General features: G+C 35.7%; 2 protein-coding genes across 6 annotated transcripts in view; one reads left to right on the top strand and one right to left on the bottom strand.

The window, feature by feature from the left end:
- Positions 1-1016, top strand: part of SLC25A40 (solute carrier family 25 member 40) — a 55681-nt gene extending 54665 nt beyond the window's left edge. The window contains exon 12 of one of the 2 annotated variants that reach the window (XM_007447462.1): positions 246-1016. In XM_007447462.1, the coding sequence (XP_007447524.1) occupies positions 246-358 (113 nt within the window). In that variant the 3' untranslated portion in view covers positions 359-1016. The remainder of the gene's footprint in view (positions 1-245) is intronic. The other variant, XM_007447463.1, reaches the window with a different exon arrangement.
- Positions 1017-4083: 3067 nt separating this feature from the next.
- The window catches only part of RUNDC3B (RUN domain containing 3B), a 150294-nt gene continuing 130673 nt past the window's right edge, over positions 4084-23704 (bottom strand). The window contains exons 10-11 of one of the 4 annotated variants that reach the window (XM_007447466.1): positions 21808-21920; positions 4084-6558 (exon numbers count right to left, since the gene is read on the bottom strand). In XM_007447466.1, the coding sequence (XP_007447528.1) occupies positions 6413-6558; positions 21808-21920 (259 nt within the window). In that variant the 3' untranslated portion in view covers positions 4084-6412. The remainder of the gene's footprint in view (positions 6559-21807; positions 21921-23704) is intronic. The other 3 variants (XM_007447465.1, XM_007447467.1, XM_007447464.1) reach the window with 3 other exon arrangements.

Here is a 23704-nt window from a genome sequence, read left to right on the forward strand (position 1 = left end):
TTACTAGTTCCCTAAATATCTTTGCTATAAAAGTTTAAAAATGTTAAATAACAGTAGATTTACTATTGATATTTCTAGAGGAGGTGAGGAGTGAGCAGTTTGGCTTCTTCTTTGACAACAGTTTATGGGGCAGTATTTCATCTATCACTTCACTTACTTTGATAGCTATCAGAACGAAACCAAATAAGTTACATTTAAAAAAATAAGGTAAAATTTGTTGTGAATTTTTTCTATTCTCTTTTCAGGCCTAATTCCTCGTTTAATTAAAATTGCTCCTGCTTGTGCTGTTATGATCAGTACATATGAATTTGGAAAGTCTTTTTTCCAGAAACAAAATGCTCGAAGACAGCAATACTAGAGATGCTATTTCAACCTGAAATAACAACCATTGACCAAATAATAAGATGGAGAATCTTAGACAAGAGCTTTTTTTCACCATTATCTTAGAGTGGTTTTATATCTTTCTTATCTATAATTTAAATGAATAAAATTTCTACTTTGCATTTAAATCATAATCCTAATTTTTAAATAAATTTTTTATCCTAATTTTTGAGATTTTGAAAAAGATATTCCAGAAATCATAACCATTGAGCATTCTTGTAAAGAAAAGAAGAATTATTCTACACTGAAAGCAATAATCTCAGAGTTTGATACAAATCTTGGTTTAAGTTAATCCTACTGGGAGTGTGTCAGAGACAACAGAACACTTTGAATTGTGTGCTGAATGATGTACAGAGTCTAAAAGAAAAATTCGCAAATCTTATACACATTTAAATCACGGACATAGATAGTTAAGTATTTCAGCAAAGTAGATAATGGAAGGCAGTCTTCAGATAACATTATTCACATATACCACATATTACCTATTATTTTTTTAAATTCACATGCATTTGGTATTTTGTTTTTTTACCTTGTTACTGTTCTAAGGCCTTATGAATATTAGGATTTCTCTGATCAGAGGTGTATGGTTATTTTATCTTCATGAACCAAAAATATACTAGTTTGTATGATATTGATGCTGCTGTTTTTGATGACTATAAAGACCCTGTATTATCTACTGTCTCTGCAAGAGAGAGGGAGCTTTTACTGCCTGTATCAGATGTTCACTTCAGTCAAACTTGGGTGTACAGTGGAAAACCACATTATATTCAGACCAGTAAAATGCTCTGTCAGCACAGGAAGGGCCTCTGGTTTCAGCTGTCCTGTAATGTAAGTATTACCATTTGTGGAGTTCTCTAGGTCATTTCTGTTGGCTTGTTCTAGCAAAATTGAGACTATTACTACAGTATCAGTCACAGAATATTTCCAAAATGTCCCTTGATTTTACACATCTCACATTAGTATGCTAGACCAAGAACTAAACAGGCAGCAGTTTCCTTGAAGAAAGAGCTTTTGGTCACTGGAGGCTAATGCCTAAATAATTTAATGAATGTAAGAACGAAATAAAAAGGATATGATTTCAAGACAAGAAACAATATTCTTTTTTAATATTTTTGTTTTGCTCAGGATCTGTATCCTGGGAGAAAAAGCACTTTATTGCAGTCTATGTGAATTTTATGAAAATGTGAAGCATTTTTTTCCCTAAAATAGAGTAATATATTTAAGTGACAAATCTCTAGTGTTGGTAGAGGAATTAATGTATTTTCTAATATAGCAGAAAACTGTTTATGTTTCACCAGAAATAAACTCTGTAGGGTTTGTATTTAACCTTTTGTGTTTATTTTATCCTGTGTTACCTTAAGTTTGCAACATATATATCCATAAAAATATATTTATAACTTTGACTTATATTTTCATTAAAATATTTTGTGCTTTCTTAAAATATCACTGTGCTTCTAGCTAAATATTTTCATATAAAATCATTATGTTAATGCTATACTACACACATATATATAAAACACACACACACACATGAAAGTTTATCTTGAACACTGATGTTTAACAGTATTAAATTTAAATTTACCTTGGTTCTGCTATGCTGCTTTTTGATAACTGGTAGAAAAAGGCAGAAAAATTTAGGTTTTGAAATACTCTCAAAAAGCGGTCACGTATTTCAACTTAATGTCATTTATAAACAACGGAAGGGAAATTTTCATCCTCCCCCCCACCCCACTACTGACGGCAGTTGTGAAAAATTCTTACTTTATGACTAGAATAACTTAAATAAATCTAATTCCCTACAGTTTTTCTAACATACATTACATGCAATGTATCTGAATGAAAAGAAGGCTGAACTGAAGCTTTCTCTATACTTAAGTGGTCCAGAAGCATTAACAGTAGCAACTGAAAAGCATTTGGTTACAAATTGTGTTCTTGGTAATGTTTCTGAAAGGAAACAGTTTCATTCTGTTAATGTTAATTTCTAACATACACATTTAAATTTTTTAAGAAAAATGTCTTACGCAAGTATTACATGTTTGCTACCTTGCATATAATACACGTTTGACTTTTAAAAAAAGTAATATAGAATTAAAGTAAAATTTTCTTTTATTTCTAGGAAGACTATTCACTATGCTTATTTAGCCACATTTGACTACTTTAAATCCTAACCTCTTTTTTTCTGGGGCACAAATTACAGGGATGTGGGAAAGTTTAGTGTATCACTTTAAAATTTTTTTCCAAAATGAACTTTTAAAAATAAATTACTGCTGTTATATTTTAATCTATCATTCAGCACTTACTGAGACCTTTTATGTGGTAGGCAGTATAAAAAGCACTGGAGATAAGATGACATTTCAGATACTCTCACTGGCCTTCAGGTTTCAGCTGTGATTGCTACAAGTATACAAAAGGAGTGATGGAAGAGCTGAAGAATTCTCCCCGCAGCCTGTGGTGGAGGGACTGGTCAGGAAATGCTTCTAAGATTAGGACATGCGATCCAATTAAACATACCTGGAGGTTGGGAGTCTTCAATCAGGCAGTGGTATTTAGCGCCAGTGGCTTGAGCGGAGAGTGTATATGGCCATGAGGTAGGAGACAAGATTGGAAATGGAGTCCAAGGGGCCTTGTCTGCCACAGGAGGAACAAGAAGCAACAGGGAGCCAAGTATTTTTGGCACAGCTTTAGAAGTTACAGTTGTGTTCTGTTTTGTTTTTCCCCCAAGACCAGTATTTTCTTTTAACTGAAAGAAAATAGGGTAGCACAGTTTAGCACAGCTATAGAACAGAAAACACTAGAATGTGTCACGTGTTAAGGCCAAGTGCTGTGTAGTGAAACTTTGGTTTTAGAAAAATAACTGGCAGTATGAAAAAGGGACTTATAATAAGGTGATCTATTTAAAAACAAAAGGTTTGGATTAAAATATATTTTTAAAAGGTACCACTGTGACATTGGTATAATTTTATCTTCTCTCTCCTATCAGTGAAAAAAAACAAATGCTAAAGCAAAATACAAGGTGCTTTGCTTACAGAAGAGCAAAGTGGACTAGTTTAAAAAAAATAAGGAGCCCTGATGTTCAAAGCAGTCATGTGACATTTCCAAGGTAATCCAGTGTATTAGTTTATCAAAACTAGAAACTGTAACCAACAACAGGAAATTTAACAAAGAATTTACATAAGTTGTAAATTTGAGAAACATTTTTAACCACTTGAAAACTTGTATGTAAATCTAATAAAGATGACTTAAATAAAAACCAGCTGAGTCTACTTGCATTTTTAAGGTTTCTGTCAATCATAATTAATAGTAGTCTGTATTTGGTACTTACCGCTTAAGAACTTATACGTATGATTTTATTTAACGTTGACATCCTGATGCCATCAGGCAGGTGCTGAGAAGATGGTGATGTTTCCATTTTACAGGTGAGAAAACAAACATGGTTGTTACATAATAAAGTCAGAACACTGCCAAAACCACTACTGTACTGTACCACTTCAGCAGATGTTGTCAGCTTTAAAGCATATCATGTCATTTAAAAAAAAATAAAACGTATTTAATTTGATACGAAATGAGGATTTCTCCGAAACCATTTTCATATTAGTATTTTAGGTGTTGATATACACTTACCACTTTTGTTGAAACGAAAGTTCACTGTACATCTTGAATAAAGTAACTTTTTGTCAAGGAAAACAAATAAGACTGCTACTGCATGGTACAAAATGTTTAATATACATGCAACAAGTATCGTACATCAAGGCAACAAAATACACATGGAAATAGTAGCATATAGTTCAGCATTCTATTTAGGGGAGGGTGTGTGAACAAGAAACACTACCACCTAAAAGATTGAGACATACCTCATGCAAACATTAACAAACTACCTCTATAACTAGTGTGAAATGAACTGTGTAGAAACCTGAAGTCACATTAGCAGATGAATTTTATACCAAGAGCTCCAAGAAAGGAGAAAAAGTCATTATCCTCAGATGTCATGTTTAAATCTGCATTTAGCAGCATGTTAAGATGCACAAGTTATTATACACATTAGGCAAATCTGAAAAACCTGATCAATTATGGAACCTTGTGTTTCCTTTCTATATTATAAAAATGTATGGAAAAAATTTAACAATGATTCTTTTTTTAATTACTGAAGGATAATAAATGACATTTGAGAGTGGACCATGAATGAAAGCAGTTAAACATTCTGATAGCTGTTAGGAAAGCAGCAATAGTGCTTAAGGCTAGCCTAAAATTTTTGAAGTTCCCCTCCTTAACCATTCTCATTCCCTCCTCCCAAGGTTTCCAGTGTCCTCATTTAAACCTTCCTTCTGTTCCCCCAGGCTGATTACAAATTGCTTTAGATACCTCTCACTCACAATAATGTGTACAGAATTAAGAATAAAGGTACCATTTCTCAATATTTGCATTACTGCAAGTACTAAAGCCTCAAGCTAAAGGAATAAAGCTCTGAATATGTTCTGGTACATCTAAGATAATTTATTTTAAGGGATTTCAGGCCTTCTTTGTCCCTGAAATGACACTGTTTGAATGATCTTACATATAAGACTAGCCTTGTTACTATTTATTATCTTAAATTCCAAATTATGAGCGTAAAAGCTCTAAATATTTCAGAGAACCACCACACTCCCACATTTCTAATACAAAGAATGACTGTAACAAGTGCTTCTTGTCTCCTCTCAATCACATATTTTAGGAGGAACATTCTATATGTAAAAGTTACTAAGTTTGAATGTAATGTTTTGTTAACAAATAAAAATAGCATATGAAGTCCCCAATAAGTACTGTAGTAGCCTCTTCATGTAAACAAGGTATAAAAACTTCTTTGGCACAGCTGATCATGTTTTCCTCATATTACTTACTACAGAAAATATACTTCATACATTTTCTCTTTCAACATGGTGGAATTTTTAGGGACAAATGTACAGTTCCAAAATTTGCAAAAATTTAAAAGACAGCTCATGGCTTTTTAAAAAAAAACTAATTTTTTACCTGTAGAAGTGGAGTAATTTTTAACATTAACATCAATTTTAAAATGAGATTATGGTATGATTAATGACAGAAGCTGTAAAGCATGTATGACACAATTCATTCTTGCATACGAGGCAGAAAAACAGCACTGGATGTCAGACATATTGTTAAGTATGGTGATTAACCTACTGATCCTTTAAAAGCTTCTCAGATCCTTAAATGAACTTGAACTCTTCCCTGATAAAATACTTTTTCAAAATCTGTTCTACATTTTTAAATGTTTCCAGTTCATGAGACATAAATTTGATCAATTTTGAAATTGGTAAACTTTTAAGAAAATCTTGGAAAAGCAAAAACAAGAAATGTATTCACTTTACCTTAATGGTCTAAAATACTGTAAAACACTTTCCCTGTGACCCTAACAACTTTAGTAACTGCCTAACGACACATCCTACAAAATTTATAAAATGTTAAGTGGAATGTTAGGTTGATACCAAATGATAAAGAAAAACTGAATAAGCCACTGTGAAACTGCAGCTAAGAACCTTTCTCTTCACTTTAAAGACAAGGCATTTAAATATCAGAACTTGGGAAGAAATTCATGAAAAATGAAGTAACTCATTCTTAGAAAATTTAATCACTGAATAAAAGAGCAAAAGAAAATACTTAGCTTAAGTCTCTAGAATAAAACCTTGAACTCAGTCTCTGGCAATTATGACACGTTTAAATATATGAAAATCAGCTCAATAATAAATATGTACAATTTGCCATGGAATATTAACTTAGAGGATCTCTGAAAGTTTTTTTTAAGCCTATTCATTTTTAAACTTCCTCAGTGGCAAATATAGGAATTTTAAAATGAAAAGTGGCAGAGTCATTTTTTTTCACTCAGAAATTTACATGGAGTGGACTGAATTCTCTAATATAAGCGACAGAATTCCAGACATGTGCCAGAGCAATATAAAATTCCAGATGTTTTCCCAGCAGTCAAACTTACATAAATAGAACATTTGCAACATAAAAACTTTTGGCTTTTACATAAAATTTTTCAGGATGGAGTTAGACCTGGACTTGTCATCTCTGTTGTAGGACTTGCAAGGTAGTCATTAGATTTTAAGCTTGTTAGAGATTTGTAACTTGCCACTGATGTTAGAGACCCACAGAGACCAAGTAATGAGGGAGTATCTTCTTTACCTGAAAATTAGGATAAAATAACAAATATTTAATTTCCCTTGAAGCATAATACCAAAAAGATCCTAAAACCATTAAAACCTTACATACTCTACAAAACAGTACAAACATCTAACTATAAAATCAAACACCTATATGTTAACATGTTTGACCTTTCAGTAGTTTCAATGGTACCCTTATAAAACAGTACAGAGGGAATATTTGTGCTTCTTGTAAAAGTTCTAGATATGGAAGTTTGAGATGTTTTGGAACAAGAAAGTTTACCTTGTTTTGGAGAATATGATCATATTCAATTAGTAAAGAATAACAAAAAATTAAAGTAACAGTACCAGTGCCCAGGCCACAGGAAATCCGTATGTAGGTAATGTAATACAGCAGAAGCAGAATTGCTTCAATTCAGTTGGAGGGCTTGATCTGGGAAGTTTTTATTCACTTACTGAATAAACATTTATTCAGCACCTACTCTGCATCAGGAGTACTGTTACACAGTGCTGGACTTCAGTAGGCCCATGAAGGAGGAATGGCAGATCTGTTTCCGCAGCTGGGGAAAACAGGTTCTTTCCAGAGCTAAGTTTCAACCCACAGTGTGCAAGTACCAGCGATAAGTGGCTGGTCTGAGGCTGTGAAAGGCTAATAAGGTCTTTGAAAACTAGCGGTTTTCCAAAGAAGATGGAAAGCTTAGGTTTTATGTGGTTATAGAAGTATAAACTGAACCAGATATCAGATGTTTCTGAATATTACATATTGTTTCAAACAGTCCCTCTGCACTGTTCTCATAGTTGTCGTATTAATACTTTAACCCACTTTGTCATACTGTATGATAACTGTGGGGCTCTCTCCTTTATTAACTGTAGACTCTGAGAAAGGACATGGAATTTGTTGTGTTCATTATTATATTCCCAGTGCTAGCACACAGTAGACACTCATTAAATAATTATGTAATTAATGATAATTCAGTAAGAACTGCACTGGGACACGAAAGAACTCCTGTGTTCTTTACAGCTATGTGACCTGGGGACAGGCATCTTCTCTGAGCCTATTCTTTCCTTTGTAAAATGAGAACAGGTACCAAAAGATGACAACGTTAACTTCATAGTTTTGCTGACTAAAAAATACAGGAAAATACAACGGGTTAGGAAAAGATGTGGAAGAGTAATTGTCACATTCAGGTTTCAAATGTTTTATCATCTTATGTCAGGATCAAAAGATATAGATGTTTCAAAAACCCTTTTAATGTCTAAGTTTAGAGACCTATTTCAGGCCAAAGTGAGCTCTAGAGTTCCTGCTAAATGCTCCAGGAACTCAACTGCTTTGGATAGTCTCTCCCAAATTTCTAATTCATTACTGACCTGTAATGTTTTAAAGAGATTTACTACTAATTGCATCCTAGATTTATTCTTTTAAGTGGAATCATACAGCATTTGCCCTTTTGTGTCTGGCTTGTTTCACTTAGCATAATGTTTTTTAAGGTTCATCCGTGTTGTATGTATCAGAACTTCATCCCTCTTCTATGGCTGAGTAATATTCTATTGTATGTATATACTACGTTTTGTTTCTCCATTCATCTCTATGGACATTTGGGTTGTTGCCACCTTTTGACTACTGGAAATAATGCTGATGTAAACACTGGCACACAAGTATCCGTTTGAATCCTGTTTTCAGTTCTTTGAGAGTATATACTTAGGTTACACATATTTCTAAAATATCAAGATTATAACACAGTAATTGCAAAAGACTAAATCTAAATGTCTAACATAGTTACACAGTGGAGTAATATGCAGCTGTAGAAGAGAATGAGAAGGATCTCTATGTACTGCTGTGTCGTGATTTCCAGAATGTACTACTTAGTGGAAAAAGAAAAGTGCGAAATAGTGCATAGTATGTTACCTTTTATCTTAAAAAGGAATATGAATTTATTTGAATTTGCATATGTTTTAAAGATCAATAGAAAGATAAATTAAAAATAAAAATGGTGGGCTTCCCTGGTGGCGCAGTGGTTGAGAATCTGCCTGCCAATGCAGACGACACAGGTTCGAGCCCTGGTCTGGGAAAATCCCACATGCCATGGAGCAACTGGGCCCGTGAGCCACAATTACTGAGCCTGCGCGTCTGGAGCCTGTGCTCCGCAACAACAGAGGCCGCGATAGTGAGAGGCCTGCGCACCGCGATGAAGAGTGACCCCCACTTGCCACAACTAGAGAAAGCCCATGCACAGAAATGAAGACCCAACACAGCCATAAATAAATAAATAAATACATTGTGTATTATTTAAAAAAATAAATAAATAAATAAATAAATAAATAAATAAAAATGGTTACTTACGAAAGTAGAAGTGAACAGAGTTGAGGTGAAGTTTAAGCATAGTGCTTTGGGATATATTCTCAAGATAAAATAATTAAGAACAAATCTTAAGCTATTTTAACTTACCCTATTTTAGTAATATGGACACTATTAGCTTGAAATTAAAACATATAATAGAAAAAAGCAAATAAGTAATTATGCTCCTATAAATTAGGAACCAATATTTTCATCATAAGATATAAAAATACAAAATCAAGTACATGGAAACCTTGACTCTTATGTGTGAATTACAAAATAAGATAAATTTAAGGTACATTTTTCTTTAAGAAAAATTCCTAACTGTCTAGTGAAGAGGGTCAGAAACAATGACCAATTCAGTCACAACAGGCACCCCTATGGCCCAGATTATGTTCTCTAGCATCATTTTCTAGTGTAAGGAAACAGGACTTCTTGGAGAAATAGCTGATCCTGGGTGTGGGCATGAAATATACTGAAGTAACTCAGAACATCTTGTTTTACACAGAGCAAGGAAGCTGTGACAGACTACCAGGATGTCAAAAGGACATTGGGGCCATCTTTTTCATAAGGGTCTCTCAGTGTCCAAAAAGGACAGTGACCTCCTGATGAGACATACTGAAAAAGATCCATTATTCGTGTTGTATTCTTGCCAAAAATGTTTAACCTGAATATGATAGCAATGGACAATCAGAGAAATCTAAATTGTCAGGCATTTAACAAAACAACTGGCTTGGGTGCCTAAAATATATAAATGTCAAGTGAGAGAAAAAGAAAAGTTGGGGGGTGCTCTGCTAGATGAAAGGACACCAAAGAGATTGAAAACAATGCATTGTGAGATCCTTGATTGGACTGGACCTAAAAAAAAAAAGCTAGGATATTACTGGAAAAGTGGAGAAATCATAACATTCAATACTTATCAGGTAATATTGTACTAAGGTTAAATTTCCTGAGGTCATAATGGTGTGGCTTTGTAAGAAAACATCCTATCCCTAGGAGATACATGCTGATGTATTTAAAGTGTCATGGTATCTGCAATTTACTTTCAGATGGTTGAGCAAAACAGAAAACAGAGATACATGAGTAAATGGAGGGAGCATGAGCCCACACGGGCAAGATAAAGCAGTGTGGTAACATGTTAACGACTGGCAAATCTAGGTAAAGCATATATAGGTGTTCATTCTCCTTTTCTTTCACTTTTTCTGTAGGTTTGAAATTACCCAAAACAAAAAGATGGAGTGGGGAAAGAAGGCAAGGTACATGAAGTCCTCAGCTATGCCTTAAGGAAACAAACCATACAGCAGAGCTGAGTGGCATAGCAAGGAAAGCATGGGGGGATCTACAGATGCCAGCCTTCAGAGACCTACAGCTGACCTCTGAAAATACTGATGCTATGGAGCCTGCAGGGTAGTGTGTCACCCTCAAGGAACCCAAAAAGAAGCTTCATTCCAACACTTCATTTAAAAATAAAAAATTTTAAAAAGGTGCATAAGGATCCAAAATGGTTATGTTCATTGTGACTGCAGCTATACAACTATGCTCATTTAAGGTAGAGGATGACAGGTGATTATTCCAAAATGTTCTTCAATATTGTTGCAATGTCAACAGCAGCTAATGTATACATATATGCATAGACCTAAATGCATGTAAAATTACTACAGTCAATTAAAAATAACAAGCATGTTAAAATGTGACTTAATAGTGATATTTTAAAAGCAATTTACTGATATGAGGAGGAAAGAACTTGTCAGGGTCAATGAAACTTTCTAGCCCAGACGGCTGGGAGAGTGGTAGTTCCTAGCAGAAATAAGTTAGTCATCAGGAGCAGAAAATGGATTTTTGTTTTATACCAAGAAAGATCAATTTTGTTTTAAATGTCTTGATATGGAGTCTGGACTATACAAGTCTTCAGATGGTACTAATACACACATTATTAAATGAGAAGTCATCCATTCAGCCCAATTTACTGGGTATTCTCTGTGTCCTCTATCCTGAAGTGATAAAACTCACTTCCTGCCCATAGGGAACTTAGTATATGATAGAAATAAACACAAGCAGAAAATTATAATCAAATGCAGTAAGTATAAGAATAATAAGTAAAGGGTATTATGGAAGCTCAAAGGACAAGTGTCCAAACCAAATCAGAAGGTATGGGTTGGCGGGTAATTACGAAAGTTTCAGGGGAAAGGTGACCATTAAACTGAACCCTAATGGACGTATATGCCCAAGGAGGCAAAAATCAGACGAGGCTCTGCAGAGGAACAGCATGAACAAAGGCAGAGAGGGAAGAATCAGCACCCAAGGTACAGGGCGCTACAAGCAAGAAATGAGACTAGAAGAATAGACAAAGGCCACAGAAGACTTGAGAGTTGATTGATGTTAAGGAGCCTGGAAAGGATCTTGTTGTAATCCTAACAATGCATCTGTGTTGTGACTTGAAATCAAGTCTTCAAATTCAGAGACTACATTCTTAATCGTACTCTTAGATGGAAGTGAGCCACTGAAGACTTTTACATAAGGGAATTACATGCTTAGTTTGTATTTTAAATACGTGAGGACTCTGTGAAACATGACTTTGAGGGAAATAAAATGGATATAGTGAAACCAGTAAGAAGGCTATGGCAGCTACCTGAACCATGTTTTAGCAGTATAAGGGACACAAAGAATGGAACACGTGCAGAGATCTTCAGAAAGTTAAACTGGTAGGAGTTGGTGAAGGCAAAATGTAGGTGGGAGGAGCCATGAATGATTCAAAAGATTATGAGAACTGATAAGTGAATGGTGAGATCATCAACATTATAATAAGGAAGAGAAGTCTGAAGGAGGGAGGAAAGGGGTCAATGAAGAAATGAAGAGGAAGTAAATACATATCCTAATTTTAAGCAATGTCTAAAGAGATTACTTAGCCACTATCATATACCCATAAATATAGAGAAAATATTACATTAAACTGTTGTGCAAGGACGACGTTACCTTTTTTGAGAACAACAGTCAAGAAAATGGGTGGTCATCATTTTATGCAATAGAATTTCAAAATATTAGAGCCAATGTGTGTTGTGGTTGTAGGTAGCCAAGAGGGAGCTGTGACATAGTTGTTTTTGCATGAACGTACATGAACTTGGTCACAGGTATTCGTACTGATATCACTTTGAGTTACTTGTGTTTATATGTCGCTTAAAATGCCTTCAAAAACATTGTAGTATAATTTGCCCTTAAAATTAAGAGTTTTTTCATAGGAAAGCATGAAAACAAACAGCAGGATATAAGTTTCATATCAGTAAAACAAATACCATTACAGGAATCAGTGCAATTCATAATTTCTTGTAAAACAGCATAAAAGTGCTTGTGAAAAAAAGAAATCTGTAATAAAGAGAAAAACCAGGGAAGTTGATGAAGCTTCGTGACATACGCAAAAGAACTGCTCATTCATATGCCAGGCATGTAACTGAGGGCAGAGGAAACCCCTCAGAATAGATAAAAAATTTTGAAGCATAGGCAACTGATGTGACTGATTCATGAATCATGCAGGATTTCTGTTAAAATGTCAAACATCAGTTTATCATGGAACTCCTATGGTCTCTGAAGAGACACTGTTTAACTTTCAGGAGCATCTGATCTAACTGAGGAAGAAAATGAAACTAAGGCAAACAGGAAAGTGTCTGCATTAAAAATGTGCAGGATACTTGTTGATAATTTGAAAGAAAATCCCTACAGCAGTGGAGTACTATTTTAGGAAATGGTTCACTGTTGGAACAGAGGATGATACTGTGAGGAAAGACACAGCTACTGAAAATTTTGATTAAGAAATGGTTCAGAATAGATGGGCTCTGAACACGAAGAAGTTCTTGACAACTCAATTCACTTTTATTTTCCCTTCTACAGATACAGAGGAGTGAAATTACTTTTTAAACCCTATGCTTAAAGTCTAAAAGAAGCAATGAACAATCAGAAAATAAAATCAAGAAACATTTCCATTTACAATAGCACCTAAAAGAATAAAATACTTAGGAATAAATTTAACCAGAAGTATGCAAGAGCTGTACACTGATAACTACAAAATAGTGTTGAAAAAAACTCGAGGTCAAGTAAATGGAAAAACATCCCTTATTTCTATGGACTGGAAGACAATATTGTTAAGATGGCAATGTTTCCCAAATTGATCTACAAATTTAATGTAATCCCGGTCAAAATTCTAACTGCCTTTTTTTCAGAAATGACAAGTTGATTCTCAAATCATATGGAAAGGCAAAGGACCCCAAATACCTGAAACAACCCTGGAAAAGAACAAAGTTGTAGGACTCACATGTCCTGATTTCAAAACTTACCACAAAGTTACAGTAATTAAGACAGTGTGGTATGGAGCAAGATTAATGCGGCACTGTCACAGACACATAGACCAAGAGAATAGAAATGAAAATCCAGAAATAAACCCATACATGTAGGGGTAATGGGTTTCAACAAGAGTTCTAGGACCATTCAGTGAGGAGAAGAATAGTCTTTTCAACAAATGGTCCAGGGACAACTCAATATCCACATGCAAAAGAATGAAATTGGAACCTCAGATGACACCATATACAAAAAATTAACTAAAAATGGATCACAGGCCTAAATGTAAGGCCTAAAACCATAAAACTCTTAAAAGGAAACATGTATAAACCTGTATGACCTTGGATTGGGCAACAGTTTCTTAGATGTGACACCAAAAGCACAAGCAACCAAAAGAAAAACTACATAAATAGGGCTTCGTCAAAACTTACAACTTTGTGAGTCAAAGAACACTAACAAGAAAGTGAAAACACATGCCTCAGAATGGGAGAAAATATTTGCAATTCGTGTATCTGATAAAGGTCTACCATCCAGAATATACAAAAAGAACTATCACAACTCAACAATAAAAGGACAAACAATGCAATCTTCAAATGGTCAAAGGATCTGAGTAGACATTTCTCTGAAGGTGATATACAAATGGCCAATAAGCCCATGAAAAGATGTTCAACATTATTATTCATTAGGGCAATGCAAATCAAAACCATGGAATTCCACTTCACACCTACTAGGATGGCTATATTAAAAGACAGACAATAATAAGTGTTGCTGTGGGTATAGAGAAACAAACCCTAATTGCTGGTGGGATTATAAAATGGTACGTACCATCACTTCAAAAAATAGTTTGGCAGTTCCTCAAAAGGTTAAACATAAGATCCAGCCAGTTTGGTTCCTAGTTATATACCCAAGAGAAATAAAACTACAGTTCACACAAAAACTTGTACATGAATGTTCATAGCAGCAGTATTCATAAAAGCCCCAAAGTGGAAACAATCCAAATGTCCAGCTGATGAATGGACAAATTGTGGTATATCCATGCAATGGAATGTTATCTGGCCATAAAAGGGAATGAAGCACTGATAAAGGCTGCAACATGGAAAAACTGTGAAAATACTATGCTAAGCCAAAGAAGCCAGACCAAAAAAAAAGCTACACATTGTATGATTTCATTTTATGAAATGTCCAGAATAGACAAATCCAAAGAGACAGAAAGTAGATTAGTAGTTACCCAAAAGGAGGCGGAGGGAGGAACTGGGACTGAACGCTAAAAGGTACAACAGGGTTTCTTTACTGGCAATGTTCTGGAATTAGACAGTGGTGAGGGATACACAACACTGTGAATGTGCTAAACACCACTGAACTGTACACTTTAAATTGGTGAATTTTATTTTATAAAATGGTGAATTTTATGTTATGAGAATTATAATAAAACAGTTCTTTAAAAGTCTAAAAGATCTTTTAAGATAAACAAAAGTGCTACAGGATATGGAGACAATGTGTTATAGTTTAATTGTTGGCATATTCCTTCCTCCCCACCCCCCCCTTCTTTTTTTTTTTTTTTTTTTTTTTTAAAATGAGTGTATCTTAAAACCTAAGGCATCTGAGTAGAGTTGATGAAATATGGTTGCTGCTAGTAGTTTCTAGCGTAATGCTTGTCATATAAGAAGGGCTTAATACATGCTTCTTGAGAAAAATGACAACTTCTCACCCTTCCTATCAACAATTATGATGCATTTTAACTTACGAAAGTTTTTTGAAATTCTTTTAATAATCAGTAGGAACATAAAATTGCTTTTTGTTTTGTACCTTTTTTACTATACCATTCATTAAAATATAGCCTTGAGGAATGTAAGGGACTATGTAAAGGCATAAAAGGTTTTTCTGCTTGAACCGAGTTTTACAGTACAAGGATAAATTTTTTTTCAAGTAGTAAGTATCAAATCTCTATTTCTTAAGATTCTTCATACGGAGATGTTAATAACACTTTTAACTAAAAATGCGTAAAATATGTAAAAGTAATAATCATTTACAGTTCTAGCATTAAATTAACCACTTCTAATACATTTGATGTATTTGACTTGTGTTTGTTTTTAGAAGGGAAAACACATCTATTATGTTTGTAAAAATGACATGTTCATTATAAAAATTTAATCAGTGCAGCAAAGCACAAAAGAAATTTTAATGAACTTACCATCCAGCTTACATTCAAACAGAAAAGTAGGTATACATAATATTATAAAATTGGGATGATGTCATGAATGTCTTTTAATTTAAAAGTTTCATTTTATTTTTACTGGAATGCAATATAAGAAAAGGCCAGGAAAAGAAATGCTGAACTTCCAATAAAATTTTTTTCCTCAAGAGTTAATATTTTTTGAAAGAGTAACCTATGTTGCGAGAGCATGAAAAAATGTATATAGTTCTACCCATCAAGTTTGAGTGTATCAATTTTAGAATTATCTATTGAACTCTGAAAACTCAACAGTTAAAAAAAAAGTAATTCAATTAGAGAACAGGTTAAAGACACGAAGAGATATTTCACCAGACGATACAGATGGCAAATAAGCACGTGAAAAGATGAACATAACTTGACATCAGGGAAATGCAAATTAAAACCATGGTGAGATATTACTGCATACCTATCACAATGGTTAAAATTTAAAATTGTGGGCTTCCCTGGTGGCGCAGTGGCTGAGAGTCCGCCTGCCGATGCAGGGGACACGGGTTCGTGCCCCGGTCCGGGAATATCCCACATGACACGGAGCAGCTGGGCCCGTGAGCCATGGCCGCTAAGCCTGCGCGTCCAGAGCCTGTGCTCCGCAATGGGAGAGGCCACAGCAGTGAGAGGCCCGCGTACCGCAAAATAAATAAATAAAATAAAAAAATAAAAAATTGTGACAACACCTAAAGATGGCAAGGATGTGGAGAAATTGGATCACTCATATATTGCTGGTGGGAATGCAAAATGGTACAGTCACTCTGAAAAATATTTTGGCAGGTTCTTAAAAACCTAAACATGCAACTACCACACAACCTAGCAACGGTACTCCTAAGGTATTTATCCCAGAGAAATGAAGACTTAAGTTCACACAAAAACCTATAAACAAATGTTCATAGCAGCTTAGTCCCTTTGGGCTGCTATAACAGAAATATCATAAATTGGGTGGCTTATAAACAATAGAAATTTATTTCTCACGGTTCTGGAGACTGGGAAATCCAAGATCAAGGTGCCTGCAGATTCACTGTCTGGTGATGGTCCATTTTGTGGTTCACAGACAGCAGTCTTCTCACTGTGTCCTAACATGACTGAAGGGGTAAAGGAGCTCTCTGGGGCCTCTTTTTAAGGGCACTAATCCCATTCATGATGCCTCCACCCTCATACCTAATCACCACCCAAAGCCCACATTCTAATACTATCACACTAGAGATTTGATTTCAACATATGAATCTAGGGGGACACAAACATTCAGCCAATATTTGCAGCTTTACAGCCCTCAAATGTAAACCAACCCAAATGTTCCTCAGTGACTGGTTCAGAAACAAAACAAAAATGATATAGTACATCCATACCATGGAAGATTCTTAGCAATAAAAAAGGAATGAATATACACATAACAACTTGGAAAGATCTCAGGGGAATTATGCTGAGTAAAAAAATCCAATCCAAACAGTCCATATACTATCTGACTTATTCAGCACTCTTCGTGATTTCATTATATAATATTCTTCATAATTTCATGACAGAATTACAGTAATAGGAAACAGATTAGTGCTTGCCATGGGTTAGGGAAGGGGCAGAGATAGGGCAAGGCTGGGAAGGAGGTGGGTATGATTATAAAAAGGAAGCCCAACGGATCCTTGTAGTGATGGAACTGTCCATGTCTTGACTATGGTGGGGTACACATGGACCTACACATGTGGTAAAACTACACAGAACTAAAAACATGCACACTACTGAGTACATGTAAATCTGTGTGAAATCAGTGGATTGTACTGTCAGTTCCATGGATGTGATACTGTTCTACAGTTTTGTAAGATGTTGCCCCTGAGGCAAACTGGGTGAAGGGTACATGGATCTCCCTGTATTATATATTAAAACTGCATGTGAATCTATAATTATCTCAAAATAAAAAGTTAAATTTTAAAAAGGAGGTAGCTAGAGAAATTCCTTAAAGTGATAATCGGGGAAAAGTACAGAATGTGAATGAATACTAAGTGGGCAGAATAACCCTGTGCATACATAGTTGTACTACTTAAGTATATATCTTCAAGGTAAATTTCTAGAGGACTTCCCTGGTGGTGCAGTGGTTAAGAATCCGCCTGCCAATGCAGGGGACACGGGTTCGATCCCTGGTCGGGGAATATCCCACATGCCTCGGAGCAACTAAGCCTGTGCGCCCCAACTACTGAGCCCGCGCACCACAACTACTGAAGCCCGTGAGCCTAGAGCCCATGCTCGACAGCAAGAGAAGCCACTGTAATGAGAAGCCTGAGCACCGCAACGAAGAGTAGCCCCCGCTCAATGCAACTAGAGAAAGCCCACGACAGCAACGAAGTCCCTACGCAGCCAAAAAAAAAAGTGGTGAGAGTGGGCATCCTTGCTTTTTTCCTGATCTTAGAGGAAATGCTTTCAGCTTTTCACCCTGAGTATGATGTTAGCTGCAGGTCTGTCATATATGGCCTTTATTATGTTGAGGTATGTTACCACTATGCCTGCTTTCTGGAGAGTTTTTGTTATAAATGGATATTGAATTTTATAAAAAAAATTCTTCTGTATCTATTGAGATTATCATATGGTTTTTATTCTTCATTTTGTTAACGTGGCGTATCATATTGATTGATTTGTGGATACTGAAAAATCCTTGCATCCCTGCGATAAATCCAACTTGATCATGGTGTATGATCCTTTTAATGGATTGTTGGATTTGGTTTGCTAGTATTTTGTTGAGGATTTTTGCAACTATGTTCATCAGGGATATGGACCTGTAATTTTCTTTTTTTTGGTATCTTTGTCTGGTTTTGGTAGCAGGATGATGCTAGCCTCATAGAGTAAGTTCAAAAGTGTTCCTTCCTCTGCAGTTTTCTGGAATGGTTTCAAAAGGATAGGTGTTAACTCTTCTCTAAATGTTTGGTACAACTCACCTGTGAATCCATCTGGTCCTGGACTTTTGTTTGTTGGGAGTTTTAAAATTACTGATTCAATTTCATTACTGGTAATTCATCTATTTTCTATTTCTTCCTGGTTCAGTCTTGGCAGATTGTACATTTAGGAATTTGTCCATTTTTTCTTGGTCATCCATTTTACTGGCATAGAGTTGTTCATAGTAATCTATCATGATCCTTTGTATTTCTGTGATGTCAGTTGTAACTTCTTTTTCAGTTCTAATTTTTACTGATTTGGGCCTCTTCCTTTTTTTCTTGATGAGTCTGGCTGAAGGTTTATCAGTTTTGTTTACCTTTTTGAAGAACCAGCTTGAATTCTTAAAGCCAGTACTCTATTTATATATATATATATATATGTATGTATGTATATATACTTTATTTTTTTAGGGTACTTAGGTTCACAAAGAAACTGAGCATGAAGGTACAGAGAGTTTTCATATACCTCTTACCCCCACACATGCACAATCTCCCGTTATTAACACCCCCACTAGCGTGTACATTTGCTACAATGGATGAACCTACATGAACACAAAATTATCACCCAGAGTCCCTATTAGGGTTCACTCTTAATGTTGTATATTCTGTGAGCTGTACAAATGTATAATGACATGTATCCCCCATTTTAGTATCACACAGAGCCATTTCATGGCCCTAAAAATTCTGTATGTTCTACCCATTCATCCCTCCCTCCTCCTCCATACATTTGTTTATTCTAAAAAAATTTTATTATTTTTGGCCATGACACGCGGCATGCAGGATCTTAGCTCCCCGACCAAGGATCGAACCTGTGCCCCCTGCAGTGGAAGCGTGGAGTCTAAACCAATGGACTGCCAGGGAAGTCCACATTTGTTTTTATAGTATAAAAATATTCACTATTAATCTTGTCTTGATATTAAAATGCATATAATTAGAAATTAGATTAAAATCCTAAATAAATGTATTTTTATATGTAAAGTCATCACAAAGAAATCCACTCATAGTATGGATTAGTTTTTTTAAATATACATATTCTAAATAATGACAATCAGTTTACTCTTTCCTATTTACATTAGTGCCACTAAGACACTCTAATATGCTATTTTTATTATCCACATCATCAAAAAAAAGATTCATCTGTAGTCAATATACACTGTTTACTAAGCTAGTAAAACAGATTAAGGCCCTTTGAGAACATTTCAACAACCATCTTAAAGGAAGCAGAATTCATCTTATCACAATTTTCCCATTGCCTGAGACTTGTGGTTAACTGAATTTTTACTTTATACTACCTGTAACTTGTTCCTCATATTCTATGACAGTTATTCATTATACACTTATTCCATCAACAAATATTTAACGGTTGTCTGTTATGTGTCAGACTCTAATAATATGCTGGCGAAAATATGGATAAGATACCCTACCCTCATGAAGATTCTATTTTAGTGGGGAGTTATAGACAAAGACTCATAATATAATGTATGGCAATATGGTAAGGTGCCTGGGATGGGGTGGGCATTGACATGGGTGGTTAATTAAGGTGTGGTGTCCAATGAAAACTACTTTAGGGCTTCCCTGGTGGCACAGTGGTTGAGAGTCCGCCTGCCAATGCAGGGGACACGGGTTCGTGCCCCAGTCCAGGAAGATCCCACATGCCGCAGAGCGGCTGGGCCCGTGAGCCATGGCCGCTGAGCCTGTGCGTCCGGAGCCTGTGCTCCGCAACAGGAGAGGCCACAACAGTGAGAGGCCTGCATACCACAAAAACAACAACAACAACAACAACAACTACTACTTTAAAGAGGTGATATTTGTACAGAGACCTGATAAAGAAGTTACCATGCAAAGACCTTAAGAAAGTAGTTTCAGGGCAGTGGGAAGAGCAAGTGTAAAGATAGCTGAGGCAGAAACCAGCTTGGAAGAACAGTTTGAAGGTCAGTTTGCTGTGGTGTAGAGAACAAACAAAAGAATGGTATGATATGAGGCAGAAGCTGGTAAAGACAAGATTATGAAGGAAGCCATCCAAGATAAGCAGTTTGGATTTTATTCTGATTGTCACTGAGAGCGACTGGAGAATTTTAAGGGGGGCATATAGTAGATTCCGATTTATGTTTTCAAAGATCACTGTTCACTACATGGAGAATGAATTGTGAGGAGGCAGGAAGGAGAGACGAAAGCAGTCCATCCAAGAGTCTTGACCCAGGTGGCCCAGACTAGAGTTGTAGTAATGGAGATGATGAATCAATGTATACAGCACGTGTTGTATGGGAAGCTGACAGGACTTGCTAATGAACTGACTTGCAGCTATAAGGGAAAGAGCAGTGTCTAAGATAATGCCTACGGTGGTCATTTATTGCAATGGAGAAGACAGAGAAGAAAGGAGGCATAGAGGAATACAGGTTCCTCTGAGGTAAGGAACTGTTGTCTTTCCTTAGCCCTCACACACACCAGCAGGTGTGGAACTGGGAAGAAGGAGAGGTAAAATATGTGAGCATGAGGTCATATCAGCACCAGTTGTCCAATCCAAAGTGCTAGAGTAAGAGATCTAACCTATACTGGGGGAGAGGGGGGGACGGGAAGAAAAGATTTTGAACCAGCTATTTTATTGAAGTTTAAAAATTAATAGACTGGGGCTTCCCTGGTGGTGCAGTGGTTGAGAGTCCGCCTGCCGATGCAGGGGACACGGGCTTGTGCCCCGGTCCGGGAGGATCCCACGTGCCGCGGAGCGGCTGTGCCTGTGAGCCGTGGCCGCTGAGCCTGCGCGTCCGGAGCCTGTGCTCCGCAGCGGGAGAGGCCACAACAGTGAGAGGCCCGCGTACCGCCAAACAAACAAACAAAACAAAAAAACTCTAAAGCAAATGAAGATCAGACTGATTAGACGCATCTTAGAAACAAATGTGATCATATAATTGAAAGTGCCTGAAAACTTATGAAATTGGATCAATATGTTGTTCAGGAAGATGCAACCCACTGGAAAGAGGGGTGGTTAAAACACAGCTGAAAGCAGTAACAGGAAAAAAACTCTTTTATGTTTATTCCCCAAGTTTTTCAGAATACTCAGAAAATGAAGTACCAAAAGTGACTCAAGAATGAGGAAATCATCAGTTGGGTGAAAAGCTGCTGAGAAGTTTAAAAGAATGAAGACAGAGGACCGCTGTCAGCACTACTGCAGTGGTTGATCACCTTGATAAAAGTCATTTTAATAAGTGGTAGAGACAAAAAAGCCAAACTGGAGTGGGTAAACAAGAATACAGGAAATGAGGAAATAAAGGTAACAATTACAGAATATCTATCGAGAAGGTTAGCTACAAACATGAGAAAAAAACAAGAGCAGACTATTTTTAATCATAATGGCAGCTTAATTCCTAGCATGCTTCACAGAAATGTCACTATTATTCCTTAGCAATCCTCTGCAACCAAAATAGGTATAGTTCAGGAAAAAGCAATTTTCAAATAGATTTTTTTTTTTCTTACCTTCACTGATTAATGTGTCTTGTTTTCCATCTCCTTGTGACTGACCTGGATCCAGTGAAGTCTGAGAAAGGCTAACTTCAGCTGATAACTGGTCAAGACTTTGACAACTTTTTCTGTAAAAAAAAAAAAGGGTGAAATACTACCTCACCTTCTTCTCACAGCAAAGAATTTCTAGAGATATTCTTGAATGGTTTTCTCCAACTTATTGAGTTTCTGGTTAATTTCTCCCCAATTTCCCCCCTAAACTGTCTTTATCATGGCGACAATAGAATCTCCGTTACCCTCTTCCCTCCACCCTCTCTGGAGGTCTGTTTAATCCACTAAAAAAGGAAAAGAGAAACAACTTGTCAAACAAATTTAATTCCTTACACCAATTTTTGATGATCAAGTTAGCTAAGAAATAGGGACTTCTGGTCATTATTAATTGTCAAAGGTGCAGAAAATCTTACATCTCTCCTAATACAGAAACAAAACTGACATAACTTAGTGATGACTGTGTATCTCCTAAGCACAGTGCCTTGATACCGTTACAGATTTATTACATAAAAATAATAACAAATTATTGTTATCAATTCCTGTAACTCAGAAGTTTAAAAAATGTTGGGTAGTAAAATACCTGTTTGTGTTAATACACCATCAAGATAATTAACCTCCTTCCATCATCTATTCATAACTGTGAGCTCATTTTCTAGTAAACAAATTCACTAGAAATAAATTAGATGAAAAAATTCAGCTATAAATGGAAAGTTAATAAATATTTCTGTTTAAACGTTAATGAATGTTTATGTGCAAATGTTTAAACCTTCCTCATATTTGTTGTGTCAACATAAAACCAACTCAAGAGATATATGCAGCTTTGGTGTTACTGACATTTCAAGTATGTGAACAAAATTCATTTTTATTTCTAAATATAAATGATCCAGGAAAGGGAATATGTTTTTCAGGTTCAATATTTATTTCCCAAGGTAACCAGACCCTATCTAATTTCCTAGAAATGTTATATAGTCTATGATAATGTTATAGGAAACATATATCTATTATATAGCTATTCTCTATTCATACACATAAGAGTAGACTTACAAATTTATCAGGTGTATGTATATTAAGGGGGATATACACAACAGGCATCTATTTGTTTTCTCCTCTAAGAAATGAGGTGAAGGATGAGGTGATGGAATAGCCTTCCCAGCCCACAATGCGAGCAGCATTCTCACTTTATAACATGATTTTTTAAATGTTGAGAGTATAAAAGTTCTTAATTATAATTTTAAGTAGCAGGAAAGTCTACTGTAGGAAACTTCTGATAATTATAATAGATGACACATATATAAGCTATATAACATGTAACAAAAAAATGATACCCGATATTTACATAGCACTTACCAAATGCTAGGCACTGTTCTACATATATTATATACATTAACTTATTTAATCCTCACGACTACCAGAAGAGGTTGGAATTATTATTATCCCCACTTTACAGCAGAAGAAACTGGGGCACAAGAGATGAGATTTGAACTTGATAGCCTAGCTCTAATTCTATCCCCTTAACTACTATGCTATCTCCTCTCTAGTGTAAGAAGAAAAGATGTCTTCCTATTTTATTAGAAACCCTTCTTAAAGAATAGCCTTGTTTGCTGAGACAGACCATGTAAATTATACTGTATTTAATCAAATCACTGAAAATTTCACTTGACTTCTAGTAAAATCTTATTTCTTTAGCTATAGCAGAAATCAGGAACAGAGGAATTTAATAAAGGAAGTTATAAATAAGTTTCTTTTCAAAATTATTTTTCTGTGCCTGATAGGTAGAAGACCTTCTTTTAAAAATGAAGGGCTTGGGCTTCCCTGGTGGCGCAGTGCTTGAGAGTCCGCCTGCCGATGCAGGAGGCGCGGG

This window comes from Lipotes vexillifer, unplaced genomic scaffold (genome assembly GCF_000442215.2).
Source record: "Lipotes vexillifer unplaced genomic scaffold, Lipotes_vexillifer_v1.1 scaffold474, whole genome shotgun sequence".
In the NCBI taxonomy this organism is placed as follows: domain Eukaryota; kingdom Metazoa; phylum Chordata; class Mammalia; order Artiodactyla; family Lipotidae; genus Lipotes; species Lipotes vexillifer.